The sequence below is a fragment of the Colletotrichum jinshuiense genome, chromosome 9, assembly GCF_051148585.1.
Source record: "Colletotrichum jinshuiense chromosome 9, complete sequence".
In the NCBI taxonomy this organism is placed as follows: domain Eukaryota; kingdom Fungi; phylum Ascomycota; class Sordariomycetes; order Glomerellales; family Glomerellaceae; genus Colletotrichum; species Colletotrichum jinshuiense.
This window is the reverse complement of record NC_139316.1, coordinates 1,106,018-1,123,444: the sequence shown is the minus strand read 5'-3', so window position 1 is coordinate 1,123,444 and position 17,427 is coordinate 1,106,018. Positions and strand designations below refer to the sequence as shown.

General features: G+C 49.6%; 5 protein-coding genes across 5 annotated transcripts; 2 read left to right on the top strand and 3 right to left on the bottom strand.

Annotated features, from left to right (window-relative positions):
• Window positions 1-760: 760 nt before the first annotated feature.
• EsH8_IX_000316 (methyltransferase domain-containing protein) lies at window positions 761-2,261 on the bottom strand (the record flags this gene model as incomplete). Its single annotated transcript, XM_083266652.1, has 5 exons — window positions 761-962; window positions 1,024-1,269; window positions 1,329-1,530; window positions 1,614-2,093; window positions 2,189-2,261. 5 exons carry the CDS (start codon window positions 2,259-2,261, stop codon window positions 761-763), a joined length of 1,203 nt encoding a protein of 400 aa, XP_083130217.1.
• A 3,489-nt stretch (window positions 2,262-5,750) lies between these two features.
• Window positions 5,751-6,629, top strand: EsH8_IX_000315 (alpha/beta fold hydrolase; the record flags this gene model as incomplete). Its single annotated transcript, XM_083266651.1, has 1 exon — window positions 5,751-6,629. The coding sequence occupies one exon, from the start codon at window positions 5,751-5,753 to the stop codon at window positions 6,627-6,629; it is 879 nt and encodes a 292-aa protein (XP_083130216.1).
• An 879-nt stretch (window positions 6,630-7,508) lies between these two features.
• EsH8_IX_000314 (uncharacterized protein) lies at window positions 7,509-9,987 on the bottom strand (the record flags this gene model as incomplete). The annotated part of the gene is made up of 6 exons (XM_083266650.1): window positions 7,509-7,723; window positions 7,776-7,890; window positions 8,066-8,079; window positions 8,133-8,623; window positions 8,676-8,956; window positions 9,829-9,987. The coding sequence occupies 6 exons, from the start codon at window positions 9,985-9,987 to the stop codon at window positions 7,509-7,511; spliced, it is 1,275 nt and encodes a 424-aa protein (XP_083130215.1).
• A 1,721-nt stretch (window positions 9,988-11,708) lies between these two features.
• On the top strand, window positions 11,709-12,971 carry EsH8_IX_000313 (TauD/TfdA dioxygenase family protein; the record flags this gene model as incomplete). The annotated part of the gene is made up of 4 exons (XM_083266649.1): window positions 11,709-11,919; window positions 11,972-12,316; window positions 12,372-12,746; window positions 12,805-12,971. 4 exons carry the CDS (start codon window positions 11,709-11,711, stop codon window positions 12,969-12,971), a joined length of 1,098 nt encoding a protein of 365 aa, XP_083130214.1.
• A 2,428-nt stretch (window positions 12,972-15,399) lies between these two features.
• On the bottom strand, window positions 15,400-17,353 carry EsH8_IX_000312 (uncharacterized protein; the record flags this gene model as incomplete). The annotated part of the gene is made up of 8 exons (XM_083266648.1): window positions 15,400-15,593; window positions 15,717-15,856; window positions 15,920-16,026; window positions 16,086-16,271; window positions 16,330-16,542; window positions 16,611-16,889; window positions 16,951-17,130; window positions 17,180-17,353. 8 exons carry the CDS (start codon window positions 17,351-17,353, stop codon window positions 15,400-15,402), a joined length of 1,473 nt encoding a protein of 490 aa, XP_083130213.1.
• Between the last annotated feature and the right edge of the window lie 74 nt (window positions 17,354-17,427).

Sequence of the window (17,427 nt, the reverse complement as noted above, 5' to 3'; positions counted from 1 at the left end):
GCGGTGCACACTGGATCTTCTGCTCATATAATTAGACCAAAAGAGTCTGCCCAGGTGAATTTCGAGGGCGAGAACGAAGAAAATTTTTGGAGTCCCTCATCCGAAAGCTCCGATACGCTTTGTGAACCGACGAGCCGGTAGATGCTAGCCCTAAGACGCTAGGCCATTCTCTGCTTGAACTACCTGGAATCCCTCTGAGATCATGGCGATGGCACATACAGAGGGGACTTGAGCGATGGATGAGCTCTGAACGCCCGCAAAGCGGGGTTGGCGAACAGAAAGGGTGGCCTACTGGCAACGATGATCAATCCTCTCAGTTATCTAGGCATGCAAGTCATTGGATGCGATACGCAAGCAATCCTCCATGCAGCCAGGGCTCCCACGGATGCCAGCTTTCCTGCGATATCTCAACGGTCGCCTGCGGTGGGGTTGTCATGGCAAATGAAGACGTTCAAGATGACTGCATTAGGTTGAATTTTGACAAAAGCGTGTGCTCAAGCCCCCCCTGTTTTGATTAAAAAAGCAAAACCCCAGCGCTTACGCACACCACGCAAAGTCACGACGTGAAGGGGGTGACATTCCTCCAACCACCATCGACGCCAATCCCAGACATTATTCGTCACGGGCATCTCATGATGCACAGTCATGCAACCAACCGCTCTCAGCTAACTTCAACGTCTTCATACCCCGTATCCCCTGAGCCGGGTAATGTTCGTACCCCACCCGTGTCCTGCCGCCCTTGTCGGTTAGGCTATCTACCTCACAGAGGTTTCTGTCCGCTCCAGAAATGCATCTTGCCATAGGCGTGGACGTTCGGGTCCCTCATCGCATTGCGGCATTCGGCGAACAGAACCTCCATTTCGATTTTGCTCCACCCCAGCATTTCAAAGTGAATCGCACCGACCACGGGGAAGAACTCCTCACATGCCGTGCGATAATACATGCCGACCAGTCGCATAGTTCTACAAGTAGTGTTAGTGTGAACCCCCCTCCAAATAATTGCATAATTGCCATGTTACTGACTTGTCTCTAGGCCACGTCCCGTAGGGCAGCTTCACCGTGTGATGCTGGATGTTGACGAAACCAGCCTGCTCCAAGTACTGCTGTCCGAATACAGCGGCGTGAGAATTAGTGCCGAACTTTGCAAAAGCCTCTACGAGGTGGTTCGTGAAGCGAAGGACGGGCCAGTCAGCCGGCATAGTTCCATCGTCGCAGTGGACTTGGCCGTCGACGTCTTGCAGCTCGACCCAGCCGCCGGGCTTCATATGCCTGGAAACAATTGTCAGTATCAGAGGCGGCTTACTCGGGTCGGCGTTATGGGGCCATACTCGTATGCATTTCTCAACAAGTTGACTGGAGACTTCAGCACCGGCACCATGTTCCGCAGGTGCACAAAATCGAAGTTCTTCCCATTCAGCCAGCTATCCTCGACATCGTCAACCAGGAACTTGACATTTGGCGGCACCCAAACGGGTTGGATGGGACTCAGATCGAGTCCGAGGATCTCGGCGCTAGGGAACAAATCTCCCACTAAATCATCTCGTCAGCTGCTGTAACTGGTCGCAAGGAGCCCATATCCGGTTCGGCTGACACGTTAGGGGAAGAACACTCACTCTCAATCGCCCAAATGCCCGTGCCGGTGCCCAAATCAATGATCTTCTGCGGGCTGTCGCCAATAGGTGCGAAGTAGAGCCTGCCATCTGTAACCTCTAGCATCATGGCGTGTAACATGTCCTCGCGGTTCTGTTCTGTCTCGTCGTTGGGAATCGGGTAACGTCCGTGGCGGAACTTGTGGTAGCGTCTGCCGTTCTGGTAGCTGTGTTCATAAACGCTGGAATTCAGCGAAGTCGACTCGGTTCTATCATCGGCTATAGATCCCTCGTCAAAAACACTGGGCGTGAACTCGTCGTCGTCATCGGTACCGCCGGCTTCCAGAGGTTCTTGGGGGGCGTCCTGCTCCGGCAGGATGTTTCCAAGAGGGACGGCATCGCTCGCAGCAGGATCCGTTGTCGTCGTTGTCGTCGCTTCGGCATCGGATGTCGCGGCAGGTGTCTGCTCGGAGCTTGAAGCCCCGATTGTCGGAGCTGTAGAAACTACGATAACAATGTTATCATCGCACAGCCCCCAGGAAGCACTGCTAGGTGACGATATGACACGATCGCTTCGACGCGGGCAAAGTCTGACTTACCATCCGTTCTGTCGCGTCGCGGGCTGCCATGGGGGCTCCTGCTTGGGCTGCCGGGCTTGCTTCCCGTACCCATTATCGCTCGTGATGCCTCAGCAAAAATGCATGCAGGATATGGATTGGTTGCAAGAGAGGCCGTCAATCGGCTGCAATGCTAGCTTGGCTGGAATCGCGCCGACTGAGGTGCCAAATGAACGACTGGATAAAGGCGAAAGCGAGACGGACAACGAGGAAGTGACAGTGGTTTTGATTGCGACGCTGCGTCGTAATCGAGCTGCCCTAACTCTAAGTCACTAGCTGCTTCACGCTGGGTCAATCTTGAGCCGGGGAACCCGCCAACCTTGGAAACGGGACGTCCGTCCGAGTCAAATTGGCTGTGGAGGCGGGGTTTGTGGTGGTCGCCGGGTGCGCTCAGGGGTCTGGGCTTTTCCTTATTGCCCTGGAAGGTAAGCTTTGGGGCTGGAAGCGTTCAGCTATGATCCCAGTTCATTGACTTGAAGAAGAAGCGGAGAGACAAGGAGGCTTGCGATCCGGCGAGGAGAAGGGAGAATGAGAACAGAAGAGACAGAGAAGAAATATATGGGGACGAAGGAACCGGGAACCCGGACTCCACGCTCAATGGTGACACCCCCATATGAAGCCCGAGAGGTCAGCCCAGAGGAAGAACAAAACACATATCGAAGGCTAGTGCGCGGGATAGCGCCACCAAACTCGCAATGTCCAGGAATGGTAAGGCTTTCGCCGAGGTCACTTCTCTCAGGGGGACTCGCATGCATGAGATGGTGACCAGTCGCAAGGACCTTGCTGGCAGGCGGCATTCCTTCTCTCGGTTGCAACTTCTGGGCCACATGATATTTGGTGCTGTCGTTAATTGCGAAACCGACCACATGCCAGGGAAAGGTTATGGGAAGGGCATTGGCGCAAGACCCTAGGTGTTTGTCCGGTCTGCTGTTCCACCCACCCTGCAAGAGGAGCAGCAGAAGCCCCTCCAAAGCTTCTGATAATGAGTGGCTGAGCGGTGCTCATTGGGCCTTTTTAGGGCCGTCCAAGCCGCTGTCATCCATTCCCAGGTGCCCGGTTATCAGATGGGGACGGGGAATAGTTGGTCAATGTCCCTTGTCCCCCCCTACTTTCTCTACCTGTCGTTCCTCTGTATGTTTGGCTCGCTACGGACAATTATTACGCATTGCCCATAGGGCAACCCACAAGAAAAGGGGAACGGCAGTCGCTCCAACGGCTCCCCCAGGACACCACTCCATTTTTGCCCAGTAACCCGGATCAGTTTAACCCCGTATCCCTGCCCCCGACTGATCCTGTCGATCGCTCCGGAACCGTGCGAACCCCCCCAGTTTTTTCATTTCTGGAAACGCCGAACACCATTTCAACACACCGCCTGGATCAGAGCATCATGCCGTTGAGAAGTTTCAAGCGAGCAAATACGATCATCCTGCTGCATCGCGCATGTATGAAGGTGCCCCTCAATTGGCCAAGGCGGCTCGGCACACATATAACTAATCACACCCGCAATCGACAAGTGCATTTCCAGGTTTACTCCAAGGCCAAATGTGACCTATCGCTGGCCAATAAACTGCATCTTGCCTCGTTTCGTGGTTGGCGGCAGAAATGAAAAAGCAAGCGCTCGATGCGGCCTTGGCCCGCCCAGCCCCCGATCGCTGTTGGACGAGGATAGCGGATGTTCGATGCTGTCTTACTCCCTCCACTGCCGCGCGATGCCTGGAACACTCCGTATGGAAAAAGAAATCAAAGTGGGCATCTTCTTGTGATGACCAAAAAAACAGCAGAAGGGAAACAACCAAGAAATTGGTCGCGAGGGGCCAAGGAGGCCTTACGAGGCCGCGCGGGGAAACATTGGAAAGCCGCCCGTCGGAGTGTTGCCAAGTATGGAGCATTCGCCGGCCCTAATGCGCCTTCGAGGCCCCTTTCACGCCGTTTGACGACCCGGGACATCGCTTGCGCTTTGGCATTGGGGACAAATTTGAGGGCGGCGAGAGGAGTAAAGGAGGAAGGGAGGTCCGACGGACACGGACGACAACGATGGCAAAGTGTTGACCTTCCCACCCGCATTAGCGTCAAGAAAACAAAACACTTCCAGCAGTACCACCCAACATCAATATCATCAATCACGGGGTTCAATAGTACCTAAAGGGGAAATTTTTGCCGCCTATGCATCCCACCGGTCTGAGACTAAACCAGTATGTAAATACAACACTGTTCTAAAGCACATTTGCCTGCAGTGGGTGGCAACAACATCGACGGATGAGGGCCGCGTTAGAAGTAACAAGACAAACTGCTCCGATGCAACTGGAATTGAATTGACCATCGATAGAGGATGTAGTGGTAATAGAGGGGCAAAATGGATTATTGAACTCAATCATTTTCATACTTGAGCAACTTGCCGAACATAAAGAATCTTAAGGAACCGGCTTTCTGGCTTTGTTTTCTATTAAAACGGTTTAAAGGGTTGAGCTTGCGAACGAGTGCAACTTCCAATACCGATTAGAATTTCGTCAAGAAAGTCCACTCTGATTAGCCCGCCACACAACAAGCAATGGTAACATCAGGTTTACAGCGCTTGATCTGTTACTCGCCTCGGTGGACTGCCGCTCGCCCCGATATCCGTAGGAGTGGGTCATTGCCCTTTTTGTGTAGATCAGCATCTTAATATAGACGTCAGTTTCTAATATTATAGTACCAGCTGCATCTGAACATCAGCAGGAATGTGGGCCAATTTCGGTAGTTGTAGTAACGGCTTTTGTTTCTTATGATTCATGCTAGGGACCGTCGCGTATACAGAAGAGATATGACACGACGAAGAGCATGTCTTTTCAGTACTTGAGCATCCAACCCGTTTGCTTATGGCTCTGGGGGGAGATATTTACGGATGGTCTGAGGGTTACCAAATAACCATGCCTGTCAGTCTATGTTTTTGGGGGTTAGTAGGCCTTCTCAGTCCTTGGCCATGAACATGCTGTTTACCCAATCACGGCAAACTTAATGTTATTAAATAAGTTCACCATCAACCATTTGTTTATTTTGAATGTTAGTTGAAACGAGATTGCGAACACAGCTGCATCCGAGGCAGCCAGGCGAGGCGAAGTGGCTATATTAGACGCAACATATTCAACCAACACGACAAACCGATATTTGGATTACTTGCCACCGTTGGGCAAAATATACACAAGTGGCATGCTCGTGAATATTTTAATGTCAGTAATACCGCATGCACCCGGGAATCTCCTAATTCAAGTGACCAAACCGTGCGCATCTAAGCTGAGACTCGCGGAACAGAGTCGGCGGCGACCGGATCAGCCGCAGCTCCACTAACATAACTGGGCGTCGGGTGTCAGCATTCACGTCACAAAGCGAACGTGACCTCAGGTCCAGTTTTAGGCGGGAGCTTTCGGAACCTCATAAGTACCATCGGAGAACAAAGGTAGTAAAAACTAGTTAGTATTTAAACGTCAATAGCCGCCTACAGTTGGAATAGGGGTTTGCAAATAATATACATTGCCATCAACTTGATTTAATATTCTAGTACGCCACAATGCCTCTCTTCAGCCGTAACGAGAACATCTCCATCTTCTATCTTGATGAGGGTCCAAAAGAGGCCCAGGCCGTCCTGCTTATACCCGGTATCACATGCGACCTGCACGACTGGAATTGGCAGGTTCCTTTCCTACTTGAGCATGGTTTCCGGGTCATCACCCCAGACCCCCGGGGCCAGGGCCACTCATCCGCGCCGGCGCCTACTCCGGATATCAAGTCGTACCCCGGTCCAGACGCGGACCCGTCCATTGTCGACTACTACCCGCAATCCGCCGCGCAGGACTTCATAGCCTTGCTTCAACACCTAAACGTTTCTTCAGTCATTGTGGTGGCACATTCCCTCGGCACTGCTGTGGCATACCACTTCGCCTCCGTGCAACCGAAGCTGACGCGTGCAATGGTAATTCTCGATCCGCTGCACTCCATCCCAACCGCCACAGCAGACGAACACCTGAGCGATCCAATGCAGGTCCTACAGAACCTCGCGATGCTTTTTGGAGCGGCTTTGTACCCGCCTTCGGTGCCGGCGTGGCACAATACGTGGATTGGCCGTCGTGCAATGCAGGGAGACATGGGTATAGTATTGGCTCAGTCATGGGCATGTCTGGGCGATCCGCAAGGTCTCGGGCGACGTGAGATTTCGGTTGCGCAACATGACGGGAACATCAAGTGCCCGCGGCTGACGCTCGGCAACAGCGAGTACTGGACTGAGACGGAGCGAAGCCACCTGTCGCCAAGCAGCGACTTCGATGAAGTAATACTTATTCAAGGGTATGGCCACTGGTTCCACCAACACAGAAGTGAGGAGGTCAATGGGCATTTGAAACGATGGTTTGAAAAGGTTGGCGTGCTCCCTGCAAAGGATGTCACCGTGTAAAGTTGGGCGAGGATAGATTATTGTCATCAGGCGTAGCAACATCTCCACTTACTAATATTCGCATATCCCATCAAGTTTGGCGTCGGCTAAACACTAGAGCAGCTAATGTGACAGGTTCTTCTAGTTACTGGAAATAACCACTAAGGTTAATCTGACAATCGAACAGGACGAGGGAGACGCTGGAGAGATCTGATCTGCACGGCGCTAGTGTACCAAGGGTTATTGCTTCCCCTGTGGCTGGATTGATAGACCATGACAGTGTGGATCACCACATGGGCGTGGAGTATCGAAGCCCTAGGGGTGTTACAAATTATCATGGAAGTCCTTTTAAGGGGTTTGGGGTAGGAATATTGAACGAATGCAATTCCTTTAAGACACTGCAAAACCGTGATTGAAAGACTTGGGGCTACCGGCATCAAGTCACAGCTATAGAGAAAACCTACGAATTTGTGGTTTTACTCAGACTCTTGAAGCTTCCGGTATTCTTGACGGTCTGTATCAGTGCTAAAGGATAGTACTGAGTTACCTTGAAGCCTGTCACGGAGTATATTGATTTATTTGGCCGTCTCCAAAGTAACTTGGACGTTGGTGCTGTTCCTGAAGCGTTGTGGATGCTGATAGCTATTGGTGGTAAAGTAGGCAGCAGAGCTGTCGAGTCGTTTGATTGTAGGCTGCTGCCAAGTATATCTATTAACCCCGGATCTTGTCTTCTCCATCTTTACCTAGGTCACCAAAATTCAAGGAGACAACCGCTTTTTCCGTGAAATTTTGCCTTCGCATCTACCGACACCCCTCATGCTTCGTCCATTCTACAGCATAAACATCCTTCTCTGATGAAAGAGTCAAGTTTACACATTCAAAGATCCAGAATTATGCAAATTAATGGCTGAATCGGAAGTCTAACCGCTTATTGCCCTCATCTTTTGTTGTGGCCAAGTAAGCGAGTCTCTGTTCTTCCGACATACCACTCCAGATTCTGTCTCGTCGTTTGTTGCGGTATACATAGTAGCCTTTTACCAAGGGGTAAAGCACCAAGTTCATACACACAATTCCGAGGAGAGAGCGGTTTCCACGCTTGTACAGCGGTGCATCGTCTAATTCTCCATCAGCAGTGAACACTAAGGCGTTTCAGGCTTTAACTCTTACCAGATCGGTAGATGTTGGACGATATGATGCCAGACGTCTGTACAAACATATTGTAGCAGGCAGCGGAGACGGTCCGTGACCGTACAGTATTGGAGTTGCGGCTGTTCCATCCGACCTTGAAGTTGCGTTAGCTAATGTCAATCCATGATAAGGTGTCTTTCTTCGCAAGACAGGGTCATATCTGGCGTCATTTCCACCTGATTGCAGCAATTAAGAAGAAAACAAGTGGAATATGCAGCAAGTGAACTGATTTCAATGATCAAGACAGTAATATTACTAGGTTCACTTACTTGAATGGGATGAGCTAAGATGATGATGTTAGCTTAGTCCAGCAAGATTTAAAATTTCAAAACTTACGATTGGGGTACATGAGAAGAAGCGTAATGACAGTATAAAAAACCCATCTGTTGACCTCTGAGGTATTGACAACGTTGAGGTATATCAAAAAGGGCAACGTCCAAACTTGGCCAGACATCGACACAAATGTGAGTTCGCCAATAATTTCACCGAGATAAGTGATTATAAGCATCGTAACCACTGCCAGATCAATCAGCATAACATATCTGGCTGAAAAATATTGAGACTCCTTACTGTGACCAACAGTCCATGGGATGGAGAGCAGGTTTGCTTGGAAAGTGTCGAAACCCAGGTTCCGCAGAGTCAAGGTTAGGTACTGAGAGGGGGGCGTCATAGGTATCTGGAAAGTAAGACCGAGGATGTAGAGCGGCCACAAGTCGTAATCCTTCAAACTGTCCCATAGCAGGCGCGGGGTGATCGGCTCGCGGTTATGCATGCTGCTCTTGCTAGGATCCTCGCGGAGCACTCTGTTGACAAGAATCGTCTCCTCTCTGCGTTGCCGTCAGCATCTGTTAATCATAGCACAATGGAATCTTTGGCTACCTTTCAGAAAACCAGCCTTTTTTTCCACGGAACCAACTGGCGGTTTGGCAGGGTCCGGCAGGCATGAGGAGAAATCCAAAGATACCGATAACGAGGGTCAACAGTCCTTCGATAAGGAAAAGCCATCTCCAACCAGCGTGTCCAGCGAGACCACGCATTTGCAGTAAGCCGTAAGCGAAAAGAGCTGACAAAATATCGGCAATGCTCATAGCCGTCCAGAAGAATCCAAGTCGCAAGGAAAGTTCGTGGTGCTTGTAAAAGTACGAGAGGTATAGGATAACCTAAGAATGTCAATCAGCTACCCAGATCAAGTTCCACTTTGGAGATGGAATAGGGTGCAAAAGACTCACATCAGGGATGAATCCACCCTGAAGCAAACCTAAAAGTGCTCGACAAGCAATGAATGAGTCTCGTCCGCTTAGCCAGAACTGCGAACTCGCTACAATGCTCCACAGTACCATCTGTGAGGGAATCCATCGATCAGGCCCGACCCATTTAGATACAAGCTGGGACGGCAACTCGGCACAGAGAAATGCAAGCTTGAAAACAGTATTTCCAAGGTTGAAATCTTTGATTGTTGTCAGCTAGTCCTCATCATGAAGTTGGCTGGGGTGGTGTACCATTCGTGGTCATGCCAAGATCTCCTAGCAAGTTGTCCGTATTCGCTGCAATTTTGTCAAAATCAGAATTCGGTCTTCCCTATATCTCCAGACGAACTGTGGCGTACCCTGACTGATGTTTGCGCGGTCAAGTTCAAGAGCCATGAACACTATCTCAGATTATCAATAAGTCATTGGCCAGACAAGATTTAGGTGACAGAACTTACTTATACACGCCCATACCATGATCCGCCAGTCTATCTTGCGCACTGATATCTTGTTAGACTGATTCATGACACAGAATACATACTCCCCGCACCTAGGGCATATTCTTCTGCCCACGTCCACCGGGCTAGTGGGTCAAATCGGTGGAAGTTTTCCCTAGAGGTCATGTAAGCCATTACGAAAGAAATTGGGCAAGTCTTTCGTTACGTACCAGTCAGACCGTGGATGATACTTCTCGGCGGTATCAGGATCATCAAAAACGCTTGGCTTTGAGTATTATCAGCATCCTCATCATCACTATTAGTATATGGTTGATGATGTAAACGTACTTGAGTGGCAATGGCAAATGGATCATAGTTCTTGTTCCGTTGAAACCAAAAGCGCTTCTCCTCAATGGGAGCCCCCAGAAGGGGAACGCCCTGGAACGGCTGCGAAGAGTCGGATTCGTCGCCCTTACGAAAGGGGTCCTTAGCCAAGACAGTCGACATTGTCACGGATGGGCTATTGTGAGCCAAGTAGTCAAGTTAAGGCCGAGGGCTTAGTGTCTAGTGAGGTTTCTCCTCGGAGCTGGGCCTGGCTGTTATTTGAAGATTCTCCAGAACTAGGGGCAGCTCGGCGGATCTCGCAGAGGTTTCCCGGAACCGCGGGAAGAACCCGACACTAGCACTCCCGGTCTATGCAACGCTGAGATGGCGAATTCGGTCCACAATATCACGTTGCCTGCGTGGGAAATACGCGCTTATCCTGACTGAAGGGTCGGGGTTCTGCGACATGAATGGAGACCGGGTTTGAACATCCCTGTTGGGTCAAATCACCAACAAGGAAAAAGCACCCGCAAGTGAACAAAGAGATGCAGATTATGTCTCTGAGCACCCACGCAGTATGTACCTGAAGGATGCATTACTGAGGACCTAAGAACCTAAAAGTATCTAGCGGGCCCTCGGAGTCGTTCAAAAATGACCTTGTTATGCAATTCCAAGATACAGCATGCGTCAGATAGTTTTCCATCTTTGTTCGGAATTTGTACATGACATTCATCAAATGGGAAGTATTTCCTCAGGCAACATCCGAGTACGTTACCGCGTGGTTCTTGATCAGTATTTAGCACGCCTCTTACCCGGTTGATACTGTGTATGGGATTTCTGCATCTTGGCAGTGCGGGTAATGCGGAAACAGTTTGGATACATCGCGAATACCACCGTGTTGTAGGCATACTTGTCAATGATTATACAGCGAGGAGGGGGTGGGGCTTAGATCCTGGTTAATCGGACTTTGCCCAGATGATTACGAGGCTTAATATGACTTTGCGTGAAATTCCATATATGTCCCGTGTATCTGTACCGTTTTTGAGAATAATCCCACCTCATCCGCTATCGCAGCCGCTGTGGAGGGGTGTGCGTCGTCAGGACAAGCCATGTGCCCCAGTAAGGTCCATAATGTGGACAATCGTCATAAACCTGGGCTCTGACGCAAGCCACCACTTCAGCACACTTATCATTGCCACAAGTGTGCGAACCGATTATGCGGGGGGTAAAGCCGAAAAAAACACTAAATAAATAACATAAATCGCCAAGTGTTCTCACAAATGGTGCTTTGAGATGGCGAATTATCCGCTGGCCACCTAGCTCTTCTGTTAGTCTCCGCCCCTCTCTTCATCATCCAACGCCAGCCACACTAATGAAGCTTTTAGCAGCGCGCTCGTTTCAGCTTACCCCCACGCACCTCATGCACCATGGATAGGTCTTTCCCGTTGGACCTTTCTATAACCTTTTCCCATTCTCTTATCAGTCAACCCGGAAAGGTTGTCCAATAAAAATGTTGGTTGCGTATGGTTAAATGCGTGGATCGTGATTGGCTAATTCTGTGCGAAACAGCCGGATCACACCATCTATCCCCCATCCACGCCATTGAGAAAAGGGGATGATCAATCACGGAATCAGTTCGCACTCTTTCACCATCCCAGTGCATGTAGTTACTCGGCGGCATGCAAAATGCGGGGTTTCTCCGGGCTCAAGAATCCTTCGGATGTCGCTTCATTGTGAAATTCATCTCATACCCGGCGAAATCGCGATAACCGACCAGCTACTCCGCACTATGAGGGAGCCAGGCAACATATAAGATGCCGCAGTTTGCACACTATAGCAGGAATTTAAAGTTGGATTTATTATCAAGAGACAGTGACAGACGTATCCTTCCAAGATAAGACACCATGGCACCAACAGCAATTGACGCTGAAGTTCCCCTTCACACCAGCACAAAGGCGTCGCATCCCGAGCCACTGAAGACTTCCACATCACTTGATAGCTATGAGTCTTTCGATGTAACTCCGGTTATAGGTCGCGAGTTTCCCAACGCAAACCTGGTTGAGTGGCTAAATGCGCCCAACGCCGATGAGTTGATCAGAGATCTCGCCATCACCAGTAAGTAGACTGTGAACATCAGCCGCACATGACCTAATTCCAAAATCTGAAGTTTCGCAACGCGGCGTCGTCTTTTTCCGGGCTCAGGACAACCTCACCAACGATTTGCAAAAGCAGCTCATCCTCCGGCTCGGAGAGCTGACAGGCCGGCCCGCAGAGTCCGGACTTCACATCCACCCTGTTCTGAATTCGGAGCGGGAGTTGGGTGGTGCAGACGCAGAAGTGAGCACCATTAGCTCTGTCCAGCACCACCGGTTTTATCGAAAGCCTCTGGAGAACGAGGAGCTTAGCCCGAAGAAGTCATCAACCGCACAGTGGCACAGCGATATTGCATTTGAGCCCGTTCCGGCTGATTACTCGTCATTGCGCCTAGTCGAACTGCCTAAGACTGGTGGAGGTAAGTGGTTTTGATGGTGGGCTTTGAGTTCAAGCAGCTAACTGGGTCATTTTAGACACCCTGTGGGCCTCTGGATATGAGATCTATGACCGCCTCAGCACTCCATATCAAAAGTTCTTGGAAAGCCTCACTGTGACCTTTGAACAACCTGGTTTCGCCGCGGCCGCAGAGCGTGGTGGCTTCACTCTGTACGACAAGCCGCGTGGCAACCCGAAGAATATTGGAAGCGTGCTCAAGGCGGTTCACCCAGTCGTGAGAACCAACCCGGTCACGGGGTGGAAGAGCGTCTTCCCTGTCGGCGGCCATGTCAAGCATATCAATGGAGTCACGGCAGAGGAAAGCAAGCACCTACTTGACTGGTTTCTTGACCTGCTGCAGAAAGGCCATGACCTACAGGTCCGGTACAAGTGGCAAAATCCTAATGACATTGGTAAGAATCATCTCGGTGATGTGTAAAGGAGGTGCATGAAACTAACAAACCTTCGCAGCCATCTGGGACAACCGCAGCACCTTCCATAGCGCAACGTTTGATTATGATGAGCAGGGAGAAAGATTCGGTAACAGGGTGGTTGGCATTGGCGAGGCGCCTTACCTCGATCCCAACAGTCAAGGGCGTCGTGAGGCTTTGGGACTTTCGTACATCACCGGACCTTGAGAAGACAGGAACAAATTTTGCCCGGCAACAACAAGGGGGTTTGTTGGGGAAGTAACAAAGGTTTCAGAGGGTATACTTGTCAATAACCATGGCCATACGTGATTGATTCTACCCCATGCCAAAACATGATTATGATGGGTGCGGTTTATAGTAATTGTTTTATCCAGCACTCACTTATATATATATACATACTTTGTCCTCTTGTATGATGCAATTCGTCGTTTGATGAAGTCCAAGTCCCAGGAGGCATATCCGTGCCATATATTTGATGGAGTCATTTTAGACAACATCCAATTCCCTACAAAACTGGCGCAATGCAAATACTACGTGGTGAAATCGCAAACGCTTCGACATACGGGGAAGATGACATGTTTGTGCCTCAAATTTCAACCGGAGAGATTGCTAATATTCTTATAGAGATCCCCAAATTGGCCAGCCATAGAGGTCAGTTTCTGAGCCTCATAAGTACCTCCAGGCTCCTAGTATTGTCAGGAGGTAGCTGCATAATATGATGAATTGATCCTCCATTGAGCTTCCTCTCACTCTACCTTTTGTCCCTTCGGAACCCTGATCCCGATCCCCAATACGATTAGAATACGCACAATCACCATCGGTGCCGTTGAAAAGAATATGGCGTAGTCTTCCACCGTCCAGGTCGATCGATCCAACCAAACTTCCCACCCTCCAACGGCCTGGGCCGTGCCATGACAAAAGGCGGCATCGCTGAGGAGCATGCCCGCACAGACGACGCGCCATAGATTCAGATCGTCGAAGAGTCGCAGGACCACACCTTCGGTGAAAGCAAAAAAGAGCCAACCGCCGCCTAGTTGCGTGAACAAAAATTGCGTGCTTGGAACGAAGGGCTGCGCATTACGCGTTACACCCGCGAGATATTGATTAGGCGTGTGAATGGCCATGACTGCGCCTAGTACTGCGAAGATGGGTTCGATAGTCATGAAAATAATTTGGTAGATACCCGGAACTGCTGCCGAAGCAGATATGGTTCCCTGCGGATTCGTCATCGTCTTTGCCGGTTTTTCTTTTCTTGTATCAACTCGTATCGATAAGGTTGATATCTAGCTCGAATATTCCCACTAGTTGGGGAATTTGGTCGCAGTCGGAATACTGATAATTCACTGATGGTACAAGCCTGATGTATGCTATGACCGAATGTTCGAAGAAGGATGCAGCTGCAGCGAAATGAGCGGCTCTGGAAAAGTCGGTCACGCGGGTCATCAGCTTGCTTTATCAATACTGCAGTCTAGAAGTTTATTCTGCTCCGTGAAACACGCAGGCCGGATCTGCCGGCACGGGGTGACTGTAATCCGAGACAAGTTGCACCAAACATCCCAGCCCAAACGTGACTCGCGAATAATTAGAATGCACGGCCGCCACTAACCTGCGTAGCTTCATATTTGAGAGGTCTCATACACGCTTATGGTAGAATAAACGCATCCAGGTACCCAATTATCCCACATGTGTTTTAAACAGTCCGAACTTTCAGCTCTGATTTCGTACCGTTGAGCGAACTGACTTCAGCTGATTGGCGTTCGTCTCACGTGAATTCTTTGCATGAGCAAGGAATTGCGTTTGGCCAAGATAAGACGACCTGCCAGCATGATCAATGCTGCCATTCAGTATGTGAGTGAAGTGTAAAAGATAGACATCCCCTCTGATATAGTATCTATTCGGGTGTTGATACAGTAAATTTCTTAGAACTTAAGGAGTACTCATTGCTTTGCAACCCAGATATTTTGCCATTAACAACAAGCCAAAATGTGCCAAGTTCCATAGAGGTAATCCGTAGGCTCTCAGATAGGCCCCATAAATGTCTTAAAGTTCTATGATGAATCTCACAAGACCTTTCCTGGTTTGAGTCAACTATCCGTGGGTTGAGATGAATGTTCAAGTATCTGTATCACCCAAATCAAGACGACATTATGATTTAGACTCTAGCAAGTATCGTGTGTGGTTAGACACTGGGCCCTGTTTCTGCTTTTGCGCTTAGTCTTTAGGTGGATACAGAAGGAGTCGCGAGTGTCTGGAGAGCTGGGGGCACATAGTGGCGTAGTATTGACAATGCGCGGCTATCACATTCCATTCCAACAAAGTCCGTAGAATTCAGTTGCCGTCCATTCCTGGCGCAGCATCTGGCAAATTTACTTCTCATGTGCTCGGACTAGGATGGTTTTCAATAGCCAACGAAGGTCTGTTGTTAGGTTGATATCTTTGAAGACCAACGGTGAAAATAAGTATGTACATTACGTAAGATTCTAGCCATTTCGTCTACTTCTGCGTCCATTTCTTAAGCATTCCCAGCAGCCGAAGGCTGCATCTAACATTATAATGTCGTGGATCAATCTTATTGTGTTCCCGCTCATCAAGACTTTTGAACACTGGAGGGCATGGGAATCTCAATAACAGGCTCTTACGTTTTACTGGCTTTGTCACCTTCACCAGCACTCTCAACTCCGTCAGGGTGGTACTCAATTGGCCCGGCCTCCAGGGCCGTCTCGGGCTCCGCCGTCCGTTTTTTCTGCTCTCTTAATACCAAGAAGCGAATACCGGTGACTGCGATGATGGCCGCAATAATGAAACCGAACGTAGACGGGAAACCGTATCCTGGTTGACGAGGTCGTCAGCTGGTTGAACAAATATTGACTTCTGGATCCAGTGGTATCGATGGCATGAATTATGTCCTCGCTCACAGATCTCAAAAAGGAATGAGAGAAGTATGGCACTTACTGAAGCTAGGGGCCATGGTTTGGGGGAAGATGACGAGCGGAAGCCAAGCATCAATGGCATACTGCATTCCGTTCATGCTACTGATAACCAACGCTCGTTCTTCATTATCACCAGCGCATATCTCATTCGCCCATGTATAACTGCAGAATTGTTATTAGCTGTAGATCCCGCTAGTCATTGGAAGTGGAGAGTACAAGACTTACAACACTGCAGTCATCAAATGCACACTGCTTGTTAAGAACGCAAATAACTTCAGCTGGACGCTTGGTGGCCAAAATGCCAATATGCCGTTCGGAATCAAGCCCAAAAACTAGAAGATATGTCAGTATCTAAGTCTATATCAAGATTACCATGTAAGAAAGTCCTTACCAGAGGACATATTATCAGAGCAAATCGACTACCGGTGTAATCTGAAAGAAAGCCCCATAGGACCACACAAAAAGCACTAATGAGCTTTGAACCGGTAGGAATCACGTTCCTGTCAACGACCGAGAAGTTTTCGGATTTGAGCCAGATACCGAAATAGCCGCCGGACTGACAGGACTCGCCGTACAGCTGAAGAAGTTGAGTAAGCCTCCAGTATGAACTTTGGGTTGTGAAATAGCACACTTACCACATAACCAAACACGAAAGCATACCATCTCCACTTCAGGAGGACCCGCTTGAATGTTGCGAGCGTGACACCTGCGGGCGCTGCCTTCCCAGCTTTTGTGACCCGATCAATGGCCAACTCACATTCTTTGGCGGTCAAAAACTTTGATTTCGTGGTGTAGGGTGTATCGGGTAGGATAAAAAAGGTAGCGACGCCGACGGGAATGGTCATACACTGCAAAACGTCAGCATTGTGCGCTGTGGAATAATGAGCTTGTTATGAAGGGAACAATAATGACTTACGCCACAAACAATGTATAACCATCGCCATCCCGCATGGCCATGTGCACCGTCAAGGCTTTTGTACACCGCCGCCTGCAAATATCCGCCGAAAGCCGAACCTAGAGGCGCCGTCATGTGGAATATCGCTACCCTCTTGGCGAGTTCAGTCTTAGTGTACCAACTTCCTAGGACGTAGAGCAGAACAGGGAAGAACGAGCTCTCAAAAAAGCCCACTAAGAAACGAAATGCATAAAGCTGCCCAACGGTATGAGTCCCTGCTTGCGCAAACGTAAAGACTCCCTAGAAATATAATGTCAGTCAATGCAATAGCAAAACTTTGCAAGAACAACATATCGCATACCCATCCAACCTCCATTGCGGCTAACCAGATGCTAGGTCTGATCTTCTGGACAATAAGCGTGCTAGGAATCTGCATTACGGCGTATGCGCAAGTGTACGCCATCTGAGCGTAAGTGTATTCATTGCCGAACATCTTCAGATCTTCCTGCATTCCCGAGACATAGGCATTGGCGAGGTTTCCCTGACTACTGTCAACATGATTGTTTGTTGAACATAGCTGCGCTACTTACCTGGTCCAGGTACTTCATGAAGAACCCCAAGCACCCAATCGTTAGAATTGACCAGTCCAACTTCCGTAGCAGCACGCGCTCCTCATGGCTTTTGAGGTGCGTATCTGTATCCCATATAAAAGACCGGAATGACCTCGAGGGCGACTTCGAAGCTTTGGACACGGGTTCTGCCATCGTGGCGTTTCAGTCGTACTGTGTCAACAGGCAGAGATGCATGTGCAGCGGCGACTGCCACGGCGGCCATGGGG